Source organism: Notothenia rossii, assembly GCF_949606895.1.
Source record: "Notothenia rossii genome assembly, chromosome: 7".
In the NCBI taxonomy this organism is placed as follows: domain Eukaryota; kingdom Metazoa; phylum Chordata; class Actinopteri; order Perciformes; family Nototheniidae; genus Notothenia; species Notothenia rossii.
This window is the reverse complement of record NC_136905.1, coordinates 84,432,657-84,457,342: the sequence shown is the minus strand read 5'-3', so window position 1 is coordinate 84,457,342 and position 24,686 is coordinate 84,432,657. Positions and strand designations below refer to the sequence as shown.

Below are 24,686 nucleotides of genomic sequence, written 5' to 3'. Positions count from 1 at the left end.
TAGACGTTTGTAATGAAAGAGACTAACGGTACTTCCACACGGAAGCTTGCCAGTAGGCACGTCTGGAGCGCGACCAACAACCAATCACATGAATCTCCCGCCCCCGGACACACAAGCACGCGTTTTGATTGGCTAGGCTTGTACTGGCATATGATTTGATTGGCTGGCGCTTCCGTTGACGCTTGAAAAGTTGAAAATGTCTCAACTTTCGAAGCGAGAAACGGAGGCAAAGCGACGAGACGGAACCACAATGCAGTTTGGCAAAGCGTGACGTCACCCCATTCAAAGTGAAGGAGAAGCGTCTGCCGTGTGGACGTATCGTAACACCAATCCGACCCTTTTAAAGTTGTAACACAGCACTTCCACCTTAACCTCAAATAAAACAAAACATTTAGAGAATCGGTTAAAATATTTAAACCATTAACTAAAGCAAAATGTAAAAAAAACATTTGAATATACTTCTTACCTATATATAAGGAAAACGCATATATTAAATAGGCAGACCTAGAGTTAACTAAATGTTCATTCTACGAATATAAACTAATTTAATGCCAGAATAAATAATAAACACATAATGATATATACAACAAAAGTAATGTTAACTATAAAGTCAACCTGCTGTAGGCAAAAATGCAATGTTAATATAGATCTAGTAATTAAACGTGATTTTGCTGCTGAATTCATAAAAAGGGATCAATAACATGATTGTATTTGTGTGTGATATACAATTATGTTTGACGAAAGTTCAAATGATTTATAAATTCTTAGAGGTATTGCAGCTCCTAAAACATAAAACTAATGTTCTTATCAGTGAAAGAAACGTCCACATTTAAAAACAACGATTATTTAATGAAGCGGCGCGTCACACCCCAAGCTAAACCAATCAGACGCGTCTCATCTCCCACGAGCCAATCACATCGCATCTGGCAAACGTTCAAATCTGCTCTTGAATAGACGGCAATAAATGTGTTTATCGCACCAAACTAATTTGAAGTCTCTCCTGATTTAATATCTTTGTATTTTAATCTCAACTATAGCCTACAGTATAAACAAATGATGGACTCTAAACAATGAGAGTATTGTGGTGACCACGTATTTAACTTCTGGTTCATAATTCAAACTGGGAACTACAGTTGCGGCTATTGTTCCCGCACGGACATTTTATGTGTTGCCTATATATTGTGTGTGCCCTCTTGGCTCTTCCTCTTGTCGACCCGGGCTGCGATCCGACAACATGTCTTATTCGGCTCTCTATTAAAGTACCCTTTCACATCCCCATTGCACCGCCTCCGACTCCATGCCCTCGGCACTACACTGGTGACCCCGATACGTCTTGGGAAGTTTCCTGGACGGAGCCGAACACGGCAAAAAGGAACTCGAGTTCCTTTCTCGAAATGCCGGGGTTTGATCGGAGACGTCCGTGGCTGCCACCGGCACGCGGACTGAGGCTCAGTGCGTGCTCCGCAGAAGGCTGGGGACGTTGCTCACCGTTCCCGCATCGGCTTTCTATACAACGGGGGGACGATGCACCACCTGCTGGGTCGACCAGCAACCCCATTGCTACCTCGTGGGTTTGTTCTTCGGGGCGTGCGGCTGCACATCCCGGCTGCTGACCACGTTGGGCTACCAACGGCTATTACCAACGGCTATTGCTAACGGCTTTTGCTAACGGCTAATGCTAACGGCTATTGCTAACGGCTATCGGCCCTTTTGAGTTTTCTGGTGCCGGAGAGGAGGTTCGACCAGCCGGTTGACCTCATGTGGACACTCACCTTTTTCACCACATCGACGGCGGTTCCAGACGCCACTCACGTTTTCATCGATGCCTGGGTGGTGCACTTCTGGACCCCGTCTCGCCTCGATAGTTCCGGACGTCGCCCATGCTCCATCGGCCCATGGGTGGCACGCTCCGGGACCCTGTCTGGCCTCTCCTGCTTCCCGAGGATTTCATGCCCGCCACCGCGGCACGTCTGCCTGCGGCCGGGTTGCTCTCCTGTTTCCCGGGGACGCCTCAGCGCCTGCTGAGGACTTCTTGCCCGCCGCCGCGGCACGTCTGCCTGCGGCCGGGTTGCTCTCCTGCTTTCCGGGGACGCCTCAGCGCCTGCTGAGGACTTCATGCCCGCCGCCGTGGCACGTCTGCCTGCGGCCGGGTTGCTCTCCTGCTTTCCAGGGACGCCTCAGCTCCTGCTGCGGCCCGCCCCCGGTGGGGGTGCCCTCGTTAGGACCCCTACCCGCTCCTGCGGCCCCGCTCCGTGGCCCGATCCTCACCTGCGACCACACCCTCGTCGGCCCCTGTGGTGCTTCCTCCACGGACAAGAGGATTTATTTTTGCCCTGTTTGAATTCTGGGGGGGCTTGTGTGGTGACCACGTATTTAACTACTGGTTCATAATTCAAACTGGGAACTACAGTTGCGGCTATTGTTCCCGCACGGACACATCCCCATTGCACCGACTCCATGTCCTCGGCACTACAGTATGCAGGATATTTCTTATTTGACACAATAACAACAATATCCAAAGAAAGAACGGCCTCAGTGTTTCTGACCATATTTTGGAGGCATTAATGAGAACACAAAGGCTGTTAACATGAGTATTTTTGAAAGGCGGTCATGGATGAGAATTCAAAATCTGCACTGGATGAAACACAATTTTCAGCTGCAAAAGTTTGGACGTACATAAGTTATTTGTTTTGAATATTGTAAAGACCTCTTTTCTTTGTTGCATGTGTAAAAGTTTGTTTTATTTTGAGCAAACGCATCGCATAACATCATCTAAAGCACATGTGTCAAACTCAAGGCCCGGGGGCCAAATCAGGCCCGTGGTGGATTTAATTTCGGCCCGCAGGATAATTTCTAATCTTAGATCTGGTCCTCCGGTATATTGCACGCACACCTTCACTCCATCCTGAGGGTCTCCTCAGCTCAGAGCCTGAGCCCAAACATTGATGACCTTGCACCCAAGATGAGATGCCAAGTATCTGAGCTAGCATCACAGAGCAGCACGCTGAGTTTAATGGATGTTTCCTTCTGCACTTTCTCTCTCACGACAACAGGGCATGTTTGGTTTCTCTTTGAGGGAAATAGTTTTGTTGAAGCTGTTGTTGGCCTGTGGGAAAATGTACTCATAAGAACTGACTCTGGAGAAGCTGCAGATAGAGCCATAAGAAATGAATCAACTGATTATTTAATGTTTAATGTTGTTTTTATAGGAAATCATTGAAGCTTTGTTAGTTCCTGGTTTAATATGTGCAATAAGTTCATTTCAATAAGTTCTGCAATAAACATTGAACCAACCCGGCCCTCGACTAGTACACATTTTAATGTTGGCCCACTGTGTGTTTGAGTTTGACCCCCCTGATCTAAACCATCGGCGGCCAAGCAACTCTTCAACTGTACGGCCCGTCCACACGGCGGCGCGCGTTGAAGCTTCAACGGAGACGCTTTCCATTGACTTTGAATGGGGTGACGTCACGCTTTGCCGAACTGCATTGTGGTTCCTTTGCTCGCTTCGAAAGTTGAGAAAGGTTCAACTTTTCAAGCTTCGACGGAAGCGTCAGCCAATCAAATCATATGCCAGTACAAGCTCTAGCCAATCAAACCACGAGCTTGTGTGTCCGGGGCGGGAGATTCATGTGATTGGTTGTTGGTCGAGGTTCAGACACGCCCGCCGGCAAGCTTCAACTCACGCTGCCGTGTGGATGTAATATAAAGATAAAGGAAAGAAAACAAGTTTAAAACGTTTGTTTAAGGCAGGGGTGGGGAACCTCCGGCCTCCGGGCCGTATACAGTCTAGGATTCAATCCTTTATTTACACAGTGTTTGTTTCTACCCCCTCAGAACTCCATCAGTAGAGTCATTGGTTCGGCAGACTTCAGACTGACTTCCTGTTTCTTTCCGTATTCTCCGTGCTCCACTTTCACTCCGGCCTTCCTACATTTCTCCGAGGCGGCCATTTTCTCCCTGCATTTAGATATTAGGGTGGAGAAGAGCTGCCCCCCCCCTCTGCTCTCCTTCCTCCTTTTGGGCAAGCCCTCCCCCAGCAGGGAGTCCTGGTGGATAAACAAAACGCTCCCGGGGAAATCCAGCACGGAAACCGAGTGTCCGGAGTCTTTACGGAAAAACGTGGTGGTCATCAGACTTCTGGCTTTGGAGGAGATGACAGAACAAGAGGACATAACACTGTCATTGCCAACATGTGATTCTCTGTAATTCTTATTCATATGGTTAAAATAATAAATACACTTGTTACAAAAAAGGGAAAGGATGCAAGTATCTATTAAATAATGAACAGAGTGCATGAATATATGCAACAAAGTTAAGAACACACTTGTTATCCTTTACTGGGCGACATCCTAATATCAGTTTGCACACATGCCATCAGGTCAATGGTTGACATGTAATCTGAGGAATATGAACCAGATTATAATTATTAGTCACAGTGAAGTTAAAAAGGCGTCTCACCCATCTCATGAGTGACATCCTCCGTGGCTCCGTGGAAGAAACAAACATACACCACCAATCCTTTCTGGATCTGAGGAAAGAGAGGATTCATCTGTTTGATAACTGTGGGGGAAACTTCTGAAGCAACTGAGACTCAGGACTCAGAGAGACATGAGGAGAGCTGGAGCTCTGATGGACTCAGGACTCAGAGAGACACGAGGAGAGCTGGAGCTCTGATGGAGTCAGGACTCAAAGAGACACGAGGAGAGCTGGAGCTCTGATGGAGTCAGGACTCAGAGAGACACGAGGAGAGCTGGAGCTCTGATGGAGTCAGGACTCAGAGAGACACGAGGAGAGCTGGAGCTCAGATGGAGTCAGGACTCAGAGAGACACGAGGAGAGCAGGAGCTCTGATGGAGTCAGGACTCAGAGAGACACGAGGAGAGCTCTGATGGAGTCAGGACTCAGAGAGACACTAGGAGAGCTGGAGCTCTGATGGAGTCAGGACTCAGAGAGACACGAGGAGAGCTGGAGCTCTGATGGAGTCAGGACTCAGAGACACGAGGAGAGCTGGAGCTCTGATGGAGTCAGGACTCAGAGAGACACGAGGAGAGCTGGAGCTCTGATGGAGTCAGGACTCAGAGAGACACGAGGAGAGCTGGAGCTCTGATGGAGTCAGGACTCAGAGAGACACGAGGAGAGCTGGAGCTCTGATGGAGTCAGGACTCAGAGAGACACGAGGAGAGCTGGAGCTCTGATGGAGTCAGGACTCAGAGACACGAGGAGAGCTGGAGCTCTGATGGAGTCAGGACTCAGAGACACACGAGGAGAGCTGGAGCTCTGATGGAGTCAGGACTCAGAGAGACACGAGGAGAGCTGGAGCTCTGATGGAGTCAGGACTCAGAGACACACGAGGAGAGCTGGAGCTCTGATGGAGTCAGGACTCAGAGACACGAGGAGAGCTGGAGCTCTGATGGAGTCAGGACTCAGAGAGACACGAGGAGAGCTGGAGCTCTGATGGAGTCAGGACTCAGAGAGACACGAGGAGAGCTGGAGCTCTGATGGAGTCAGGACTCAGAGAGACACGAGGAGAGCTGGAGCTTTGATGGAGTCAGGACTCAGAGAGACACGAGGAGAGCTGGAGCTCTGATGGAGTCAGGACTCAGAGAGACACGAGGAGAGCTGGAGCTCTGATGGAGTCAGGACTCAGAGAGACACGAGGAGAGCTGGAGCTCTGATGGAGTCAGGACTCAGAGAGACACGAGGAGAGCTGGAGCTCTGATGGAGTCAGGACTCAGAGAGACACGAGGAGAGCAGGAGCTCTGATGGAGTCAGGACTCAGAGAGACACGAGGAGAGCTGGAGCTCTGATGGAGTCAGGACTCAGAGAGAGACACGAGGAGAGCTGGAGCTCTGATGGAGTCAGGACTCAGAGAGACACGAGGAGAGCTGGAGCTCTGATGGAGTCAGGACTCAGAGACACGAGGAGAGCTGGAGCTCTGATGTCAAACACTGACGATTTATTTGGAGCTTCGGCCGGAGAATTCCCAAGACATGTCACGAGTTGACCACATGGTAGAGACGCCACCATCAATTCTGAAGAGCCCTCATGTAGCTCCAGGTTTGAACCAGTTCAGAGTGTAATAATCAACATCCTTCAATAGATAGACTTAACAGCTGAGGACACTGAATCACAGTTGTTGTCTCTTATGTCTCGAGGTCATCTCCACCCCGAGGAGGATGTGTTCCAGGTGTCCCACAACAACAACTATCTCTGACCGAGAGCTGCCCGGTCACAAACTGGAAACAACAGCAACTTGCTAGGGCAGCCCCTCCTTAAGGGAGATAGCGGCTGCTCAAGGTTGGTCAGCTGCGTCAGAGGGCGAAGGTAAACATGTATACAGAAGGATTCTGTATTATTCACAATAATAATAACTTAATAACGTATATGTTTATGTGGAGACACGGCATGAGAAATAGTTTGTTTGAAAATCTTTATACATTTTTTTCCACTGCCTTTTTAGAATAAACAAGCATATTTTACTTTTCAGTCGCATCTGGACATTTATTTGATTTTTCCTCTCAGCAACAAGCGTGTACTCATCGGTCAGCCCACGAGTGAATCACAGACCAAAGACTAAAAGAAATGGGTATCGTGGTCACTACACACAGTATTATTGATCTCCCACCTCTAAAAGCTGCTCTGAGGACCGCGAGGAATGTGTGGACGACATTTTAAGTAAATCCATCGCGGAGTATTTATTGATTCACTGAGAGCAGGAGGTGTGAAATCTCACAGCCCAGACTAATCGTTTGAATATAATCCAGATAATTTAACTTAAATGAATAATGCAAAGATAAATAACTCCACTCACCTCCGCCCACTGAGCGGCGGCACCAGCTGGTTGGATTTTAACTTTAGCCTCGCTGCACTGCTGGAGGACGATCCGGGCCTGAAGAGTTATGTTCCTCTGCAGGGGAGCAGCTCTATACACACACACACACACACACACACACACACACACACACACACACACACACACACACACACACACACACACACACACACACACACACACACACACACACACACACACACACACACACACACACACACACACACACACACACACACACACACACACACACACACACACACACACACACACACACACACACACACACACACACACACACACACACACACACACACACACACACACTTTTTAAAAATATAAATATAAAGTAAGGAGAACAGTAGGGATCAAGAGTAGAACTAGAATAGAATAGAAATCAATAAGAAGTGCTGTGCTCCACATGTACCAGTCATTGTTAACCAATCAGAAGTGGCCCATGATAGAAGGTGATAGACAGATTGATCCAATCACCTGCCAAGTATCTTTGAAAGTGCCTGCCCTTTCCAAATGGCTTCCAATGGAGCCTTTAGATGGTTTGGTGAACCATCTGAGTCAGGTTAGTAATGCTCCATCACATGTTTCTATTACAGGGTGAGTCTGAAACTGAAGCTTGACTTTAAAGCAACCCAAAGGAAGTTTCATGTAAGTTTAGTTCTTTCACTCGTAGCTCGGGCTGCGGGGGTGCTAGAGACGGGGGCACGTTGATGCGACCTTCCTAGCCGGAGATATGGCCGCATTTTACAATAAACTTCCGTTGGGTCGCTTAAAAACAAATATCGCAAATCGAATCACAATATCTGTCGCAATTAGATTATTTCCCCAAATCGTGCAGCCCTAGTGAGCATTGGAACGTACCTGTCCACATTCGTCGGGGGTTTTGCTGATTGTGTGGAGGAAGAGTCAGGGATGGTGATAACGGGCCAGGGTTTGGAGCTGGGAGCTAATAAAGGCTCCAAACCACAGCTGGGTGAGGTTTGATCCAGGTCCTTCTTTCTCCTCCTTTTTGGTTGTTGGGCGCTTTCACAGCTCCTAGTTTGAGTTTGAATCCCTCTGCCTTGACTGGGAGGTTTGATTCTCTTGCTCTTGGATTGAGGAGGTTTGTGTGTAGCTGTGAGCTCAGGAGGAAGATTTATTTCCGGGAGAGGGTTGATGATGTCCTGGACTTTGACGAAGTGAAGTGTTCTGGCGCTAACGTGAGAAATAATAATCTCTTTCTGCTCCTGAGGCCCCGTTGGCTCAGAGTTTACAAAGGAGAGTGGTTTGTTCTGGAAAAGTCTGGCCACGCTAAGGGCGTTAGAAGTCGTTGGATGGAGGGTTATGGGAGTACTTGAGGGGAAATGAATGGGCGTTTTCAGATGAACCAGGATGGGAATTCTGGGCTGAGGCAGCGAAGGGGCTTCCTAGGATCAAGATGAGAAACAGAAAGTCAGTGAGACGTTTTCAGGAAGTAAGTGTTTTTCATAACAGTGTAACATTAACAGGGTCTTTCTCTGTATTCAGAGGCAGCTGCAGTGTGCTTCCAGAATCGGCGAGGACACTATCGATACTGACTCAGCAATCACTGTAAGTTATATTCTTGTTTAAATAGACTTCTCTGTTTCATTTATTCTACTCTGTATAATTGTTCTGTAGTTATTGTAGCTAAAACGGCGATTTCTGAGAGATTTTAAAATCTCAGATCTGCTCAACTCCAGGCGTAACTCAGGTCTCAGTGAGTCACGCCCCTCAAGTGTGCATTTCAATAGGCAGGAAGACTCTGCTGTCGCCCATCAGCAGAAAATAGTTAACTAATTACAGGGGCGTGCCCCCAAAGCTGTGAGAACTGAGCAATCAGGTATCCATCTTAGGTTGCGTTTTCCTGCAGCGTCAGCTTCAGCGTCAGCCAGACAAAGACTGACAAAGACATTAAGAGTCCTGTGTGAGTCACGTAGGAGGCAAAGAGGAGGCAAATCCTACTCTGATTGCGCCAAGTATCGCTGGTGTTATTTAGTTTTATTCTATTCTCTTGGGTTCTCTAGCCCCTCATGCTTTAATCATGTGTATTTTCTGCATTCCTGTTCATGTGTCTTCTCGCAATTATCACTGGCCCCGTGTTTCTCCCAGATCTCACCGGCCTGCTCTCGTCTATCCCACATGCTCCACTGAGATCCAACATCTCGTTTCAGGGGGCCTGTGGAACTGCCAGTCAGCTGTTCCTAAGGCTGACTTCATCTCTGGCTACGCTTCCCTGCAGTCTCTGGATTTCCTTGCTCTCACGGAGACCTGGATCACTCCATCCAACACATCCACCCCAGCAGCTCTCTCCACAGCATATTCCTTCTCCCATACACCCAGACCCTCTGGCAGAGGAGGTGGCACTGGTCTCCTGCTCTCTCCCAAATGGAGCTTTTCCCTCTTCAAGCTACCTAATTTCACTCCTTCCACCTTTGAATTCCATGCCGTCACAGTAACCCATCCTATACAATTAACCATTGTTGTTCTCTACCGTCCACCAGGCGCCTTGGGGGACTTCTTGGAGGAGTTAGATAATCTCCTCTCACACATCCCTGAAACTGGCCCTCCCGCTGTACTTCTCGGCGATTTCAACCTCCAGACAGGGAAGATATCTGAACTAACATCTCTGTTAACCACCTTTGCTTTCTCACTGTCTCCATCCCCACCAACTCATAAAGCTGGCAATGTCCTTGATCTCATATTCTCAAGGAACTGCTCTACTTCTAACCTCTCTGTAAACCCGCTCCACACCTCCGATCACTTCTTCATTTCATTCTCTCTACCCCTTTCCAAACATAACAACCTCATCTCTTCTAACTCTGCTCCTGTCCGCCGTAACCTCCGTTCCCTCTCCCCCTCTACCTTTACCTCATCGGTGCTCTCAGCCCTCCCTTCCTCTGACTCGTTCCAACTCCTGCCTCCAAACGCTGCTGCAAAAACTCTCCTCTCGACTCTCTCATCCTCTCTGGACTTTCTCTGTCCTCTCACATCTCGGCAGGCTCGTCAGTCCCCTCCTGCTCCCTGGCTAAATGATGCACTGCGTGCTAATAGAACCATCCTTCGGGCAGCAGAGCGGAAATGGTGGAAATCCAAACACCATGACGACCTCCTAACCTATCAGGCTCTCCTCTCCTCTTTCTCTGCTTCCATCTCTCAGGCAAAAAGCACTTTCTTTCAAGATAAGATCCAATCTTCCTATTCCAATCCCAAAAAACTATTTTCTATCTTCTCCACCCTCTTGGACCCCCCCAAAGCACCTCCCCCCTCCTCCCTTCTGTCAAGCGACTTTGTTAACCATTTTGAAAAAAAGGTTGATGATATTCGCTCTTCTTTTTCTGACTCACCTTTACTCACCGCTGGGTCACCAGACCCTCCCTTCACCCACACACTGACCTCCTTCTCCCCTCTCTCTCCAAGTGAGGTTCTTACCCTCGTTACCTCTGCCCGTCCTACCACCTGTTCTCTGGACCCTATCCCCTCAAACCTCCTTCAGACTATCGCTCCTGATATTCTACCATTTCTCACCCATTTCATCAACACTTCTCTAACTTCTGGTCACTTTCCAAACAGTCTCAAGGAGGCAAGAGTAAACCCTCTCCTAAAGAAACCCACTCTCAACCCGTCTGATGTTATAAACTACAGACCCGTCTCTCTCCTCCCGTTCCTGTCTAAAACACTTGAACGCGCTGTCTTTAAACAACTCTCCTCTTATCTCCATCAGAACAACCTTCTGGATCCGCACCAGTCTGGTTTCAAGGCAGGTCACTCAACAGAAACTGCTCTCCTTGCTGTCTCTGACAAACTGCACACTGCTAAAGCAGCCTCCCTCTCCTCTGTCATCATCCTTCTGGACCTGTCTGCTGCATTCGACACGGTGAACCATCAGATCCTCCTTCACACTCTCCAAGAACTTGGAGTTTCAGGCACTGCACTTTCCCTCCTCACCTCATACCTCAACGACCGCACCTACAGGGTTACTTGGAGAGGGTCCGAGTCCGACCCTTGTCAATTAACTACAGGGGTCCCTCAGGGCTCGGTTCTTGGTCCCCTCCTCTTCTCCCTGTACACAAACTCGCTCGGGTCTGTCATTAGCCCGCATGGTTTTTCATACCACTGCTACGCTGACGACACCCAACTAATTCTGTCCTTTCCCCGCTCAGAGACCCAGGTCGTCGCACGCATCTCTGCTTGCCTAGCAGACATCTCTCGGTGGATGTCTGCTCATCACCTCAAGCTCAACCTTGACAAGACTGAACTGCTCTTCCTTCCGGGAAAAGATTGTCCCACTCTTGACCTAACAATCAACATCGGCACCTCTGTTGTTTCCCCGACTCAGACTGCAAGGAATCTGGGTGTGGTCCTAGATAACAAACTGTCCTTCACTGCAAACATCGCTGCTACAACCCGCTGCTGCAGATACACGCTTTACAACATCAGGAGGATACGTCCCCAGCTGACCCAGACATCAGCGCAGATTCTGGTCCAGGCTCTCGTCATCTCACGCCTAGACTACTGCAACTCCCTCCTGGCTGGTCTACCTGCATGTGCCATCCGACCTCTGCAGCTCATCCAGAATGCAGCGGCTCGTCTGGTCTTCAACCTTCCCAAATTCTCCCACACCACACCGCTCCTCCGCTCCCTTCACTGGCTTCCAGTAACTGCTAGAATCCACTTCAAGACACTGGTACTTGCGTACCATGCTGCGAATGGATCTGGCCCTTCCTACATCCAGGACATGGTTAAACCGTACACCCCAGCACGTGCACTCCGCTCTGCATCAGCCAAACAGCTCGCTGCACCCGCACTGCGAGGGGGACCCAAGTTCCCGTCAGCAAAAACACGTGGGTTTGCTATCCTGGCTCCAAAATGGTGGAATGAGCTCCCCATTGAAATCAGGACAGCAGATAGCTTACACATCTTCCGACGCAAACTGAAAACTCATCTCTTTAGACTCCACTTCGAGCGATAAAATTACTAACAAAGCACTTATATACTAATAAAGGGCTGGCTTTCTAAATGCCAGTTGAGTAGCACTTGAAATGTTTGGCTCTATGAAACCTGATGTACTTATATGATTCTGTTTTCTTAAAGGTTGTATCTTCCTGGTCGAATGCACTTATTGTAAGTCGCTTTGGATAAAAGCGTCAGCTAAATGCAATGTAATGTAATGTAAAAGCTGCAGTGTTTACAGAAGGTTATTATTGGTTATTTCAATGAGCTAAAGCCATTCAACTCAGTCGTCATCTCTCTAAGTAGTTATTATTGGACAATGCCCAAACATTAGGGATTCATCGAGAAATATAAATCGATTAGATCACATTTTACGCAAATGATTGTCTTTTAATGTCGGCAACAGAACGGTGAAGATGTTTTATCATGCTTTTATTGAAAGTGTGCTCTCCTTCGGCATCACTCGACAACGCCACTGAGGCACAGGCAAAGTCAGTCAGGAGGGCCGTAACTTTGTCCAGCAAATTGACAGGAATCTAATGTTCTAGTCTAGAAACTTTATACAAGGACAGAGTTTTAAAAATGGCACACAATATTGTGAGTGGCCTGCGGCACCCTCTCGCCTCTTGTTTTGAACTGCTGCCACCCGGGCGGAGATATCGTCTGTTCAAAGAGAAGATCTAGGCTGTCTGTCGTCCCACAAGCCATCAAACTCCTGAATCAATGATGGCTAGGACCCAGCTGGTCTGGCCCTGTCCCCCTGTTGTTGTTAGTGACGTATGTTTTATCTTTTTAAATGCCTTGTGATGTGCTGCATCCCATTTTCCCCTCGGGGACGGGGACTACTACTACTACTACTACTACTACTACTACTACTACTACTACTACTACTACTACTACCACCACTACTACCACTACTACTACTACTACTACCACTACTACTACTACTACCACTACCACTACTACTACAACTACTACTACTACTACTACCACCACTACTACCACTACTACTACCACCACCACCACCACCACTACTACTACTACCACCACTACTACTACTACTACTACTACTACCACCATCACCACCACCACCACCACCACCACTACTACCACCACTATGGCAAGCCATTTGAGTATTTATTCCACATCCTTGATATCAGACGGCAGCTGTCTACACTAGTTGGCTCTTTGATTCCACTTGTTAGAGATATGGTCAAACTAGTTTGGCATTCTGCTTTACTAGTTCAATAAAACATTACACTAGTCAGTCTTTTTCAGCGACTAGTGGCACTTTTGTCCGACTAGTTAGCACATAAGCCTTACTAGTGACGCCAGGAGCAGCACTAGTTGCACCAAAGTATCAACATGTAAGCTTTTTCATGAACTAGTGACCCTCTGACCGTACTAGTGACGCTAAAAGTCTTACATGTTAACTAGTGCGCTGCAAAAGCTCTGACATGTTAACTAGTTACACAAAATAAGCACAACTAGTTAACTAGTGGCATACATTTGTCTGCACTAGTTAACTAGTCGCACCCAGAATCACTCACTAGTTAACTAGTAAAGGCAAAAGGTTCACTAGTTAACTAGTTGACGCGTCTTTTGGCCTTACTAGTTAACTAGTGGGGCTCAAAATGTCTACACGTTAACTAGTGAACCCTTCGCCCTTTACTAGTTAACTAGTGAGATACTATGGCAAGCCATTTGAGTATTTATTCCACATCCTTGATATCAGACGGCAGATGTCTACACTAGTTGGCTCTTTGATTCCACTTGTTAGAGATATGGTCAAACTAGTTTGGCATTCTGCTTTACGAGTTCAATAAAACATTACACTAGTCAGTCTTTTTCAGCGACTAGTGGCACTTTTGTCCGACTAGTTAGCACATAAGCCTTACTAGTGACGCCAGGAGCAGCACTAGTTGCACCAAAGTATCAACATGTAAGCTTTTTCATGAACTAGTGACCCTCTGACCGTACTAGTGACGCTAAAAGTCTTACATGTTAACTAGTGCGCTGCAAAAGCTCTGACATGTTAACTAGTTACACAAAATAAGCACAACTAGTTAACTAGTGGCACACATTTGTCTGCACTAGTTAACTAGTCGCACCCAGAATCACTCACTAGTTAACTAGTAAAGGCAAAAGGTTCACTAGTTAACTAGTTGACGCGTCTTTTGGCCTTACTAGTTAACTAGTGGGGCTCAAAATGTCTACACGTTAACTAGTGAACCCTTCGCCCTTTACTAGTTAACTAGTGAGATACATTGAAATTCCACTAGTGAACTAGTCGGGCTTAAAATGTTCACTAGTCGCACTAGTGGATCCCAAATGTGCACTAGTCGCACTAGTCGCACAGAATGCTAATGAGGAGGAGGGGAAATAATGCATCGAGGTCTCCTATTGGCCCTAAGATATAGAGCGCCACCCAGCCCAAATTGTTTCTTTAAGAGCTTAAATACACTGTGTTTTAAAATACAGTCATATGACCATATTTACAAAAATATAAAACAAAAGTATTGTTGTAATTATGATCATATGACTGTATATCAAATGAGGTAAGAACATTGAATACTTTGTTAAAATTAGAAAGTTGCCTTAGGAGTGCAGACAGGAATATAGATCCTCTTTAAAACATTTTATTAAGCTGCAATTTGAAAGGTGCTGGATTAGAATAGAACTGTGATAACAGAAGGAGGGACATTAGTGATGGATAGAAAGAGGAAGTAACCCTCTTCGGATCACAGCTTTGAGAGATCGCCGTGACTTCCGTAAATATGGAGAGGTTGTTTATCATCATACGGATCTATCGTTACCCTGGTTTTAAGATCTGTCCAGTGTTTCAGCTTTATTCATTTCGTGGGCACCGCTGATAATATGTCCTACGATCATATCCGCTACCTTTGTGTCTCGAGTGCCGGTGTTCTCTCACACAGTTTGATCTCCCGCTACACTTTAAATGTACACTTCCAGCCTCGCGTGAGGCAGTCGCAATTTTTACAGGCTCCCACTACCTGTTAGCATCTGGCATCTGTTAGCATAGATCTAGCTCTCCGGCTTAGGCTCCATCTATGTCCATCTATGTTCCATCTTTAACGCCATTGATCTGTGGAGGATCTGCCGCGGTTTGAGGGCCTGCCGTCCACCCATTTCTGCTTCTGCTGGTGGTGGTTCCCACGGCTGAAGGCCGCTATCCACCTGCTGTTAGAGGCCTACTCCCACCTGTTGGGTGCTACTGTGCGGGGGAGGCCTGGTCTGGAGATACCGCGGAGAAACCGGAGTGTTGCCACACTGCTGATTGCCTATTTCCTTGCTGCTGTCCTGACGTGGTTTTGCTTCGGGAACATCGTGGATGCTGTTGAGCTGGACTGGGAAAATGGCAAATGTCGTGTTTCTGCTGTGCCTTTTTTTGACTGTGCTGGACAAGGAGAAGTTCGCTAGTCATCCTGACAATTCTGCTGGATGCGGGTCCGTTCTGCCGCCCGCAGTGGACATCCCCTGTACAGGTTCGGATGGGTTGCACAAACAATTGCTAGTTGCACTGTCGCGGACATTCATTTCGTCAAATGTCTGTCTTTCTCACATGCCTGCCACAATGGTCCTTCAGAATTGTTTTTTGAACTCTAATCTCACTTTTGCGAAGTTTGCTGGTGACTCTAGAACAGCTGAAAATGTATGTGTGTTGATTAAGAGGAAAAGGTGCTTGGTATTTTTATTGTTGTTACTATCAGGAAATGTACAGCCAAATCCGGGTCCACCTGGTAGTTTTAGTCAAATAGCTACTCCTGCTGATTTTAGTTCTAGATCGGGGTTAGGTTTAATTCATTTAAATGTGCGCAGTCTGTTACCTAAATTAGATTTTGTCCGTATTTGGGCGAGTTCAACTGATGCTGATGTCATTGTCTTATCAGAAACGTGGCTAGACAAATCGATCTTGGCCTCTGACATTTACATAAATGGTTACAATGTATATCGCACTGACCGTCCTAAAAAAGGTGGTGGCGTTGCCATTTATGTCAAAAATAAGTTTTGTGTAACAAAAATGGTTTCCAAATCTGTTAGTAAACAACTAGAATTTTTAGCTGTGAATGTCGAAGTAACAAAGGGTCAACAGGTCATGGTGGTGGGTTGCTACAGGGCCCCCTCGGCTGTCAAGGACTCCTTATCTTCATTGGCAAAACTGTTATCTCAACTTTCCTACAAGGAAATAGTGCTGCTTGGTGATTTTAATTGGGATTGGTTAACTTCTGTGTCAGAGGATTTTAAAAACCTGTGTACCTCTTTGAACATTACTCAGATTATAGACAGTCCTACTCGCCCAAATATTAAGTCCCCAAATAAATCCTCCTTAATTGATCTAATTTTAACAAATGTTCCATATAAATACTCATCTGTGGGAGTATTTGCAAATGATGTGAGTGACCACTGTGTTGTAGCCACAATTAGGGACACTAAGGTCCAAAAAGTTAAACCACGCATCATCACAAAGAGAGATAAAAAACACTTAGTGGAGCAGGGTTTTTTACATGATCTGTTTGATTTTGATTGGGGAAAAATCGATCTGTGTGCTGATGTAGAAACTGCATGGTCTTATTTTTATCTTGGTTTTATAAAAATTATAGATAAACATGCACCTCTGCGTAAATTTAGAGTGAAGGGACGAAACAATCCCTGGTTTTCTGCTGAAATGTCCAGTCTCCTTCATGAGAGAAACAATGCCTGGGCAAAGGCTAGGAAATCAGGCTCAGAGGTAGAATGGCTACGCTTTAGGCAGCTAAGGAATAGCTTTACTTCAAATGTCAAAAGTGCTAAGTCAAAGTACTATTTGTCAGTTACCACAGAAAACCTGAATAATCCTAGTAAATTTTGGAAAGCCATAAAATCGATTTCCACTGGTGATATCCCAAATGAGCTACCTCCGTACCTCACCACAGCATCTGGCATTATATCAGACAGGGCCACCATGCTAAATTGCTTTAATAAGCATTTTGTCTCTTGTGGCTCTCTGTTTGATTCTGTCACTGACTGTGCTTCTGCTTCTGTGAACGCTCCAGTCCTTGACTCTGAACAATGTGGTCTGGAAAACCCTTTCAGTTTTACTCCTTTAACTGTTGGTATTGTCCATGAAGCTTTATCCAAGTTAGATCCTAAGAAACCGGCTGGCCCGGACAACGTAGAACCTTTCTTTTTAAAGATAGCTGCAGATTTTATTGCTCCACCTCTTACTTCTCTTTTTAACCTCTCCCTCAGCACAAATACAATTCCTAAAGTATGGAAGTCTGCTTATGTCCTGCCTCTACTGAAAGGAGGGGAGGCAACTATTTTAAATAACTATAGGCCAATCTCTAAATTGTCAGTTTTGGCTAAGGTGCTCGAACGACTTGTGAGTGAACAAGTAAAGGAGTTTTTATGTATAAATGATATCCTGTCTAAACATCAGTCAGGCTTCAGGAAGAAACATAGCACCATCACTGCAACAATGAAAGTGGTAAATGATATTACTAGTATGCTAGATAATAAACAGAGTTGTGCAGCTCTGTTTATTGACCTTTCCAAAGCGTTTGACACCGTTGATCATCGTGTCTTAAAACAGAGGCTACTCAGTACTGGCATATCCAGCCATGCAGTGGGGTGGTTTGTGAACTACCTCTCTGAAAGGTCCCAATGTGTTCACTTTGATGGGCTGTCTTCTGAGTGGTTAAACATTGCTAATGGTGTTCCTCAAGGTTCTGTTTTAGGTCCACTTTTATTCTCCATATATATCAACAGTTTAGGTGAAAATGTGGATGAAGCTACTTTACATTTTTATGCGGACGATACCGTGATGTATTGTGCAGGTCCCTCCATTCAGGAGGCGGTTGTTAAATTACAGGCTGTTTTTAACATTATTCAGACTCAGCTCTCTGAACTAAAGCTTCTTTTAAATGTGGATAAAACCAAGATAATGCTCTTTTCAAAAGCTAAAAAGTCACCAGAGCCTGTTTTAGATATTGTATCAACGCAAGGAACAAAACTTGAAGTTGTTGCCTGTTACAAATACCTTGGTATCTTGCTTGATGACTGTCTCTCTTTTAAACTTCATGTCAATAACCTGCTTAAAAAACTGAGGGTTAGGCTAGGTTTCTTTTTCAGGAATAAGTCCTGTTTCTCGCTTGAGACCAGGAAAAGGCTAGTCACTGTGACCTTTTTACCTGTGCTGGACTATGGTGATCTGCTGTATATGAATGCACCTGCCAACTACCTAAGCAAACTAGATGCTGCGTATCATAGTGCTCTGAGATTTGTCACTAACTGTAAAGCACTTACTCATCACTGTACATTGTATACCAAGGCAGGTTTACCATCACTCACTGTACGGAGGCTCAGTCACTGGTACACTTTTATCTATAAAGCTATGTTGGGCAAACTCCCGTATTATATCTGTTCATTGATAAAGCAGAAAGTTGCAAGCAGCTATTGTCTGCGATCACAGGATATAGTCTTGTTAGATGTGCCAAGAGTAAGGACTGTCTTAGGTAAGACAGCTTTTATGTGCGCAGCTCCACTTGCTTGGAACAGTCTACAGGCAAAATTGAAATTGAGCATTTTTATTTCTTTGAATGTATTTAAGGCATGTCTAAATGAAATGCTTTCTGACACTCTGGGTATTTGTAAATGTTGAATATGTAAATATGATATCCTCTGTTGTTTGTATGTTGTTTTTATGTTTCATGTGGAACTAAATGATGCAGGTCTCCCTTGTAAATGAGATCGATGATCTCAAGGGACTAATCTGTCTAAATAAAGGTTTGAAATGAAATGAAAACACAAGCATACGCACACTCGCACCAACAAAAACACACACAGAAAGCGGAGCAAAGCAGAAACAGAAACATGTATTTTTCTAGGCAAAACACACACTGACTGACTTCCCACGGACAATATTTTAACAGTAGGCACTGAATACCCGACTGATGCACCTCACTTCTTCGAGACGTTGCTAAAAACATTGCAGGAGAACGCCCCCTAAGGCTCTCCCTCACAGAGCTGAACTGACCAATCAGAATCTGGGTCCCGCCTGCTTCATTTGCATAGAGAGGCGAAGTCCCGCCCATCTACTTCCGACCCATGGGACCCCGGAAGCGGAAAATTATACATTGACGTCAATGGAGAGAGAAAAGTCATCTTTCGATCCCGTTTGAATTGTGCCACGAATGACACATATGATGTTTGTCAAATTAAAAGAACATTTTGCAAGTCAAAAAAATAAAAATGTGTTGTAAAACTGTGAAGTTACAATTTTTTTTGTGTGAAACCGCTCAGTGAACTACAGGTCTCTGGTCTCGCACAATACGCGTCACCATCACAAAGATGGCTGTCACGTTAGTAAATTTCACCTGTTTCTTTCAGAATGAGGCGAAAAAGTATAAAACGAGGTGAAAATCACTACAAGTCTGGGCATGTTGAGAGCTGTACATACACGAAAGGGAGCGGTTCTGTAAGAGCCAGCATGCGGGACCGGCTTTACAAGGTTTCAGTGAGTAATATGAGTGCAATGTTTAAGGTTAATGTCAGCTAGCTAACAAGGTACACTAACGTGTTTTGTTTTAGCAACTAGTTTTCTCCTTAAGAACTTTGTGGTGTCTGTGTATGCTGTGGATAACATTAGTGTTCACAAGAACAAGATACACTCCCGTGTTTTGTTTTAGTTGCTCTTCAGATTGAAGCGGCCAGTTCTATATCGACTATATGTGTGATCTCCTTTTTACATCTCGTTGTGTCATTTGAGTTTATTTGCTGTGTGTAGATTCAAGGATTTTGGTTATCTTGTCCAGGGATGCAAACTTGTCACCTTTCGGCGAAATTCTCCGTTTTGAATCCAAAATAGGTCGTTTTTGTGATTCCTGTAGATCTGCAATAAAAATATTTTTGGGGTATGGGAGGGGGTCTGGGACCCGGATTAATGTGCGGCCGCGAGCTTTTTTTTATATATTATAATGAAGCGCGAGCTGTGTGCTCGAGTCTTCCTGCCTGTCGGCTCTGCTCATGATGTATAATAAGCCTCTGCTGCTCGGCGATGATGGTCTAGCTTCAGCAGCTACATTACCTACGGTGCGTTCGTTAATATTAACTGTGCGCCCGGAGTCACTGTGGCACAGACTGGACCGCTGGTGAACAGCTGTTAGAACGGGCCGTTCAGGTGTTCACAGTAGAGCTCCCTGTCGGAGCGGCAGAGCGTGATTTGCACTGAAAAGTTTTTTTTTCCCGTCGCAATATTATCGTTGAGCTAGCCAACTAGCATACATTCTCACTATCTGCTAACGTTAGCTTTAGCCTTCGTTTTCTAATCGTTTTTTTCATAGGCTATAAACAGAGGTGGTATAAGTATATATCTTGTAATTGATTAAAAGTAGAAGTACTCAGTTCTTGTACTTGAGTAAAAGTAGAAGTACCAGAGTGTAGGAATACTCTGTTACAGTAAAAGTCCTGCATTCCAAATGTTCCTCAAGTAAAAGTAGAAAAGTATTATTATCAAAATATAGTGAAAGTAGCGACAGTAAAAGTAGTCATTTTGCAGATTGGTCCATTTCAGAATAATATTTATGATATGTTTTATAATGACTGATCATTAAAGTGTTATCAAAGCTGGTAAAGGTGCAGCTAGTTTGAATGACTTTGTATACTGCAGGCAGGGTAGCTTTTGGATTTACTCCAGGTGGAACTAAAGTCTGATTTGACACTTGATTATATTTCACATCATTCATCCACATCTGTAAAGTAACTAAAGGTATTACATACATGTAGTGGAGTAAAAGTACACCATTTACCTCTGAACTGTAGTGGAGTAGAAGTACAAAGTAGCAAAACATTGAAATACTTAAGTAAAGTACAAGTATCTCAAAATTGTGCCCAAGTATAGTACTTGTTGAGTTTATGAACTTAGTTACTTTACACCAGTGGCTATAAAGATAGAAAGACTAAGCCTTGCACAGAGGCATGAAAATACATTTTCAAAATGCTCAACAGTGCTGCCAAAATTAGAAACTGACTGCTACACAATTAAAATAAATGCTTTTTATATATTTCTACTAGATGTGACTCTATGGCGTTTCTGTTAATATTAACACTGCTGCTTTAGTTGTTCTGACTGCTAAAATCCTCTGTTATTCCTCATTTTAAAGCCGATATTCTGTGGGGTCGGGGGGCTCGGATCCTTGTCACCTTTTTCATACCTGATGAGTTTGCATCCCTGTTGTCAATTTGTTTGGTTATCTAGGCACAGCTGTGTGTGACTCCCTCTGGTACACTGGTATGTGTTTTCCTAATGTAGAGAGCATTGATTAATTAATAAACTACACACTGACTCTAGATCCTGACCAAATCCTTTTTTGTTGATCAAATGTTTTTCAAAAAAATGTATTGTATATTATATAACATCTGCACATCACAGACCGGAGTCTCTGCTACTGTGGACCACGAAGGAGGGGATCATCATCCCCATCCCCAAAGACCCTGCATGGCATGGAAATCTCCTCCTCCTGGAACAATTCTACACCCAGCATATGCTCCCTGTGTTGGCCAGTAGAGAGGAGGACATTTAAATAAACATACTCTTAACACCCTCGGACTCTGCGTTGTGTTTCGTATGTGTGATGGGGTGTTATGCAGAGGGGAGGAAAACAGGACACAGCAGATTGGGATTGTGGTGGAGATGCTGAGCAGTTATTTAATTGTTGCGTGTAATTATTATTATACTGCGTGCTTCTTAGTTATTCCATCTTTTGCTGTAACATGGATCTGTATGTAACTATATTTACTTGTTATCTACCACACTTCCTTCTACATCATACACCATCATTATACATGATGGTGTATATAGGATATATATTTATTTGTATACATATCTTTAATTGTATAATTTAATTTTTCGTATTTGGGATTTCTCTTTTGTCCACTCAAATACACTTGGCCCTTTCTCTTTTCTATGTGGAAAATGGCAGCTGCATATTCTGCTTTTCTCATCTGCTCCCTGTCTGCTCATCTACAATGAGACAATTATATAATGAATTACTAATAATCATTTAAACCTGCTATTACCAATATTTCACAAATTCTTCATGTAAACTTAAGAGCACAGCTGTATGTTGAGTATGTCAGCTTTGCTTGGTTCATCTTACTGGGGGGGGGGGCAGCTACATGGATGTCAGTGCAGTCCACAATAATTTTGCAGCTGAAGGCAGAATGAATTTATTATTGACTCAGAATGAAGCACAACTTCATGTCATACAATACATTGACTTTATTTGTAATCGTGTAAAAAAATATGAATATTGATTAGCAAGCAGGACCTGCAGGAACAGAGAATGGTGATGGATGGAGCTGGGAAGAGAGAAGAATAAAGAAAACAGATCAACTTTATTATCGGATATTAAAAATTCAATTTCAAAACAAGTTGCCGCTCCTACAGTTTTCTAGTATGTAAAGATGATTTCACATGACCTATGCAAAATATCACACTCAATACATGTGTCTCTGAGGGGTGCATTGTGCCTTTGATGTATATAAATAATATACCATAACCAAATACTATTACGTACAGTGGAAATCAGGTTGCCAGAGCAGGTCAGACCAGTGTGCATGTTCCTCAGGGTCTCAGCAGTTACAGGTGAGGTAAAGAAAATAAAAGAGAAAAAGGTCAGTAACAACACTTTAAAGTAACAACACTGAATAATTATCTCTTTTAATAATTTTCTCTCAGTAATCACTCAACTACTGTCTTTCCAACAAACAGATTGACTCACTCTCACTATCATCACAATGAAACACGTCCAGAAGAATGTCATGCAAAGCTGCCTGCCTTCCTTCCTTCGACACTGCCTGATCTTTTAATGGTCAATGTTAACCATTTGTGCAGATAGCATTAAGTAGAAAAGATCGCTGATACTAATGTGGCGTTAGCCTACCTCCCGCCCCCTTAGCACCTGGCGATAGGCTACTCTTCAAATGTTTCACAAAATACTTACCATCATGACTACTCTTACTGTTTAACATTTTGGTTTACTTCATGTTAAGGCTAATACAAATGACAAGGCTAAGTAATGTAATATAATGCTAACTAACATGCTCGCTACTAGCTAGGTAGCTAACTTGACTATGTTCCATGCAAAACATGTACTGTATATTACCTGATATGTTTGGTCCGACGACTCCTGGTCCTTTCATCAGACGGGAAGCGATAGAACGAGCAAGTGGTATGATCTCTTTTGTGATTACAACCTGGTACAAAGCACACAGGCATCTTGTAAAAGTGAATTTATTGGAGCAATCTCTTATATTTATTGGAGGGAATAAATCAGTCTTCTTCTTCCTCTTTGCTTTGCGAGTCACAACCAGTCTTGGAGCATTATCGCCTATGACATCACTTACGCGACCCAGAATGCATTTGGGATTTGTAGTCTTTCTAGTTGCGTATTATTCATAGTCTTATATTTCAGCATTTTTACGACAAACTGTGACTTTTTTTGCATGGAAATGATTGTTTAAGATTGACAAACATCATATGTGTCATTCGTGGCACAATTCAAACGGGATCAAAAGATAACTTTTCTCTCTCCATTGACTTCAATGTATAATTTTCCGCTTCCGGGGTCCCATGGAGGCTCCCGGAAGGGGAGGGACTTCGCCTCTCTATATGGCTCACTAGTGAACGTGTATGCCATACACGTTCACTAGTGAGCCATATGAACGGCGACTAGTTAACTAGTGGACACATATTAAAGCTTACACGTTAACTAGTGAAGGCAGAATGTTCACTAGTTAACTAGTTGCCGCCTCCTTTGACCTTACTAGTTAACTAGTGAGGCTCAAAATGTGCACTAGTTAACTAGTGAGGTCCAAAGTGTCCACTAGCTACACTAGTGCAATGGTTTTTGCCTTACTAGTTAACTAGTTACACACACTTTATCTCACTAGTTAACTAGTGGAGCCTTAGAGGAGTCACTAGTAAACTAGTGACACAGATGTTTGTCTTACTAGTTAACTAGTGGAGGGCAATTTTTCTCACTAGTGAGGTTCTGTTATCAACATGTTAGACTTTGACCTTACATGTTACACATTTTTCTTACATGTAAGACCTTTCCTTCAACTAGTTTGGCTTTTGTTGCACTAGTGAGCAACTGTACGCGACTAGTTAGCAATTGATTCAACATGTATGGCTTTTTCCTAAACTAGTGGATCTTTTGAGCCCACTAGTTGTGCTTTTCTTCTCACTAGTTCAACACAATGACTTACTAGTTGACGCGTACGTGCAACTAGTTTACTAGTGGTGTGTCAAAAAATGCACTAGTCAACATGTATGACTTTGAAACAATTCACTAGTTAACTAGTTGCACGTACGCGTCAACTAGTAAGTCATTGTGTTGAACTAGTGAGAAGAAAAGCACAACTAGTGGGCTCAAAAGATCCACTAGTTTAGGAAAAAGCCATACATGTTGAATCAATTGCTAACTAGTCGCGTACAGTTGCTCACTAGTGCAACAAAAGCCAAACTAGTTGAAGGAAAGGTCTTACATGTAAGAAAAATGTGTAACATGTAAGGTCAAAGTCTAACATGTTGATAACAGAACCTCACTAGTGAGAAAAATTGCCCTCCACTAGTTAACTAGTAAGACAAACATCTGTGTCACTAGTTTACTAGTGACTCCTCTAAGGCTCCACTAGTTAACTAGTGAGATAAAGTGTGTGTAACTAGTTAACTAGTAAGGCAAAAACCATTGCACTAGTGTAGCTAGTGGACACTTTGGACCTCACTAGTTAACTAGTGCACATTTTGAGCCTCACTAGTTAACTAGTAAGGTCAAAGGAGGCGGCAACTAGTTAACTAGTGAACATTCTGCCTTCACTAGTTA

General features: G+C 44.3%; 1 protein-coding gene and 1 long non-coding RNA gene across 3 annotated transcripts in view; both read right to left on the bottom strand.

The window, feature by feature from the left end:
- Positions 1-3,793: 3,793 nt before the first annotated feature.
- LOC307047111 (uncharacterized protein) overlaps positions 3,794-24,686 on the bottom strand; it is a 61,773-nt gene continuing 40,880 nt past the window's right edge. For both annotated transcript variants that reach the window (XM_079693858.1, XM_079693859.1), the window contains exons 16-19: positions 7,711-8,255; positions 6,814-6,925; positions 4,462-4,531; positions 3,794-4,144 (exon numbers count right to left, since the gene is read on the bottom strand). In XM_079693858.1, coding sequence (XP_079549984.1) covers positions 3,834-4,144; positions 4,462-4,531; positions 6,814-6,925; positions 7,711-8,255 — 1,038 coding nt within the window. In that variant the 3' untranslated portion in view covers positions 3,794-3,833. The remainder of the gene's footprint in view (positions 4,145-4,461; positions 4,532-6,813; positions 6,926-7,710; positions 8,256-24,686) is intronic.
- Positions 22,059-22,758, bottom strand: LOC307047573. Its single transcript, XR_013810497.1, has 2 exons — positions 22,377-22,758; positions 22,059-22,158 (listed from the first exon to the last, which is right to left on the bottom strand). It is a non-coding gene; the product is annotated as an uncharacterized lncRNA (long non-coding RNA).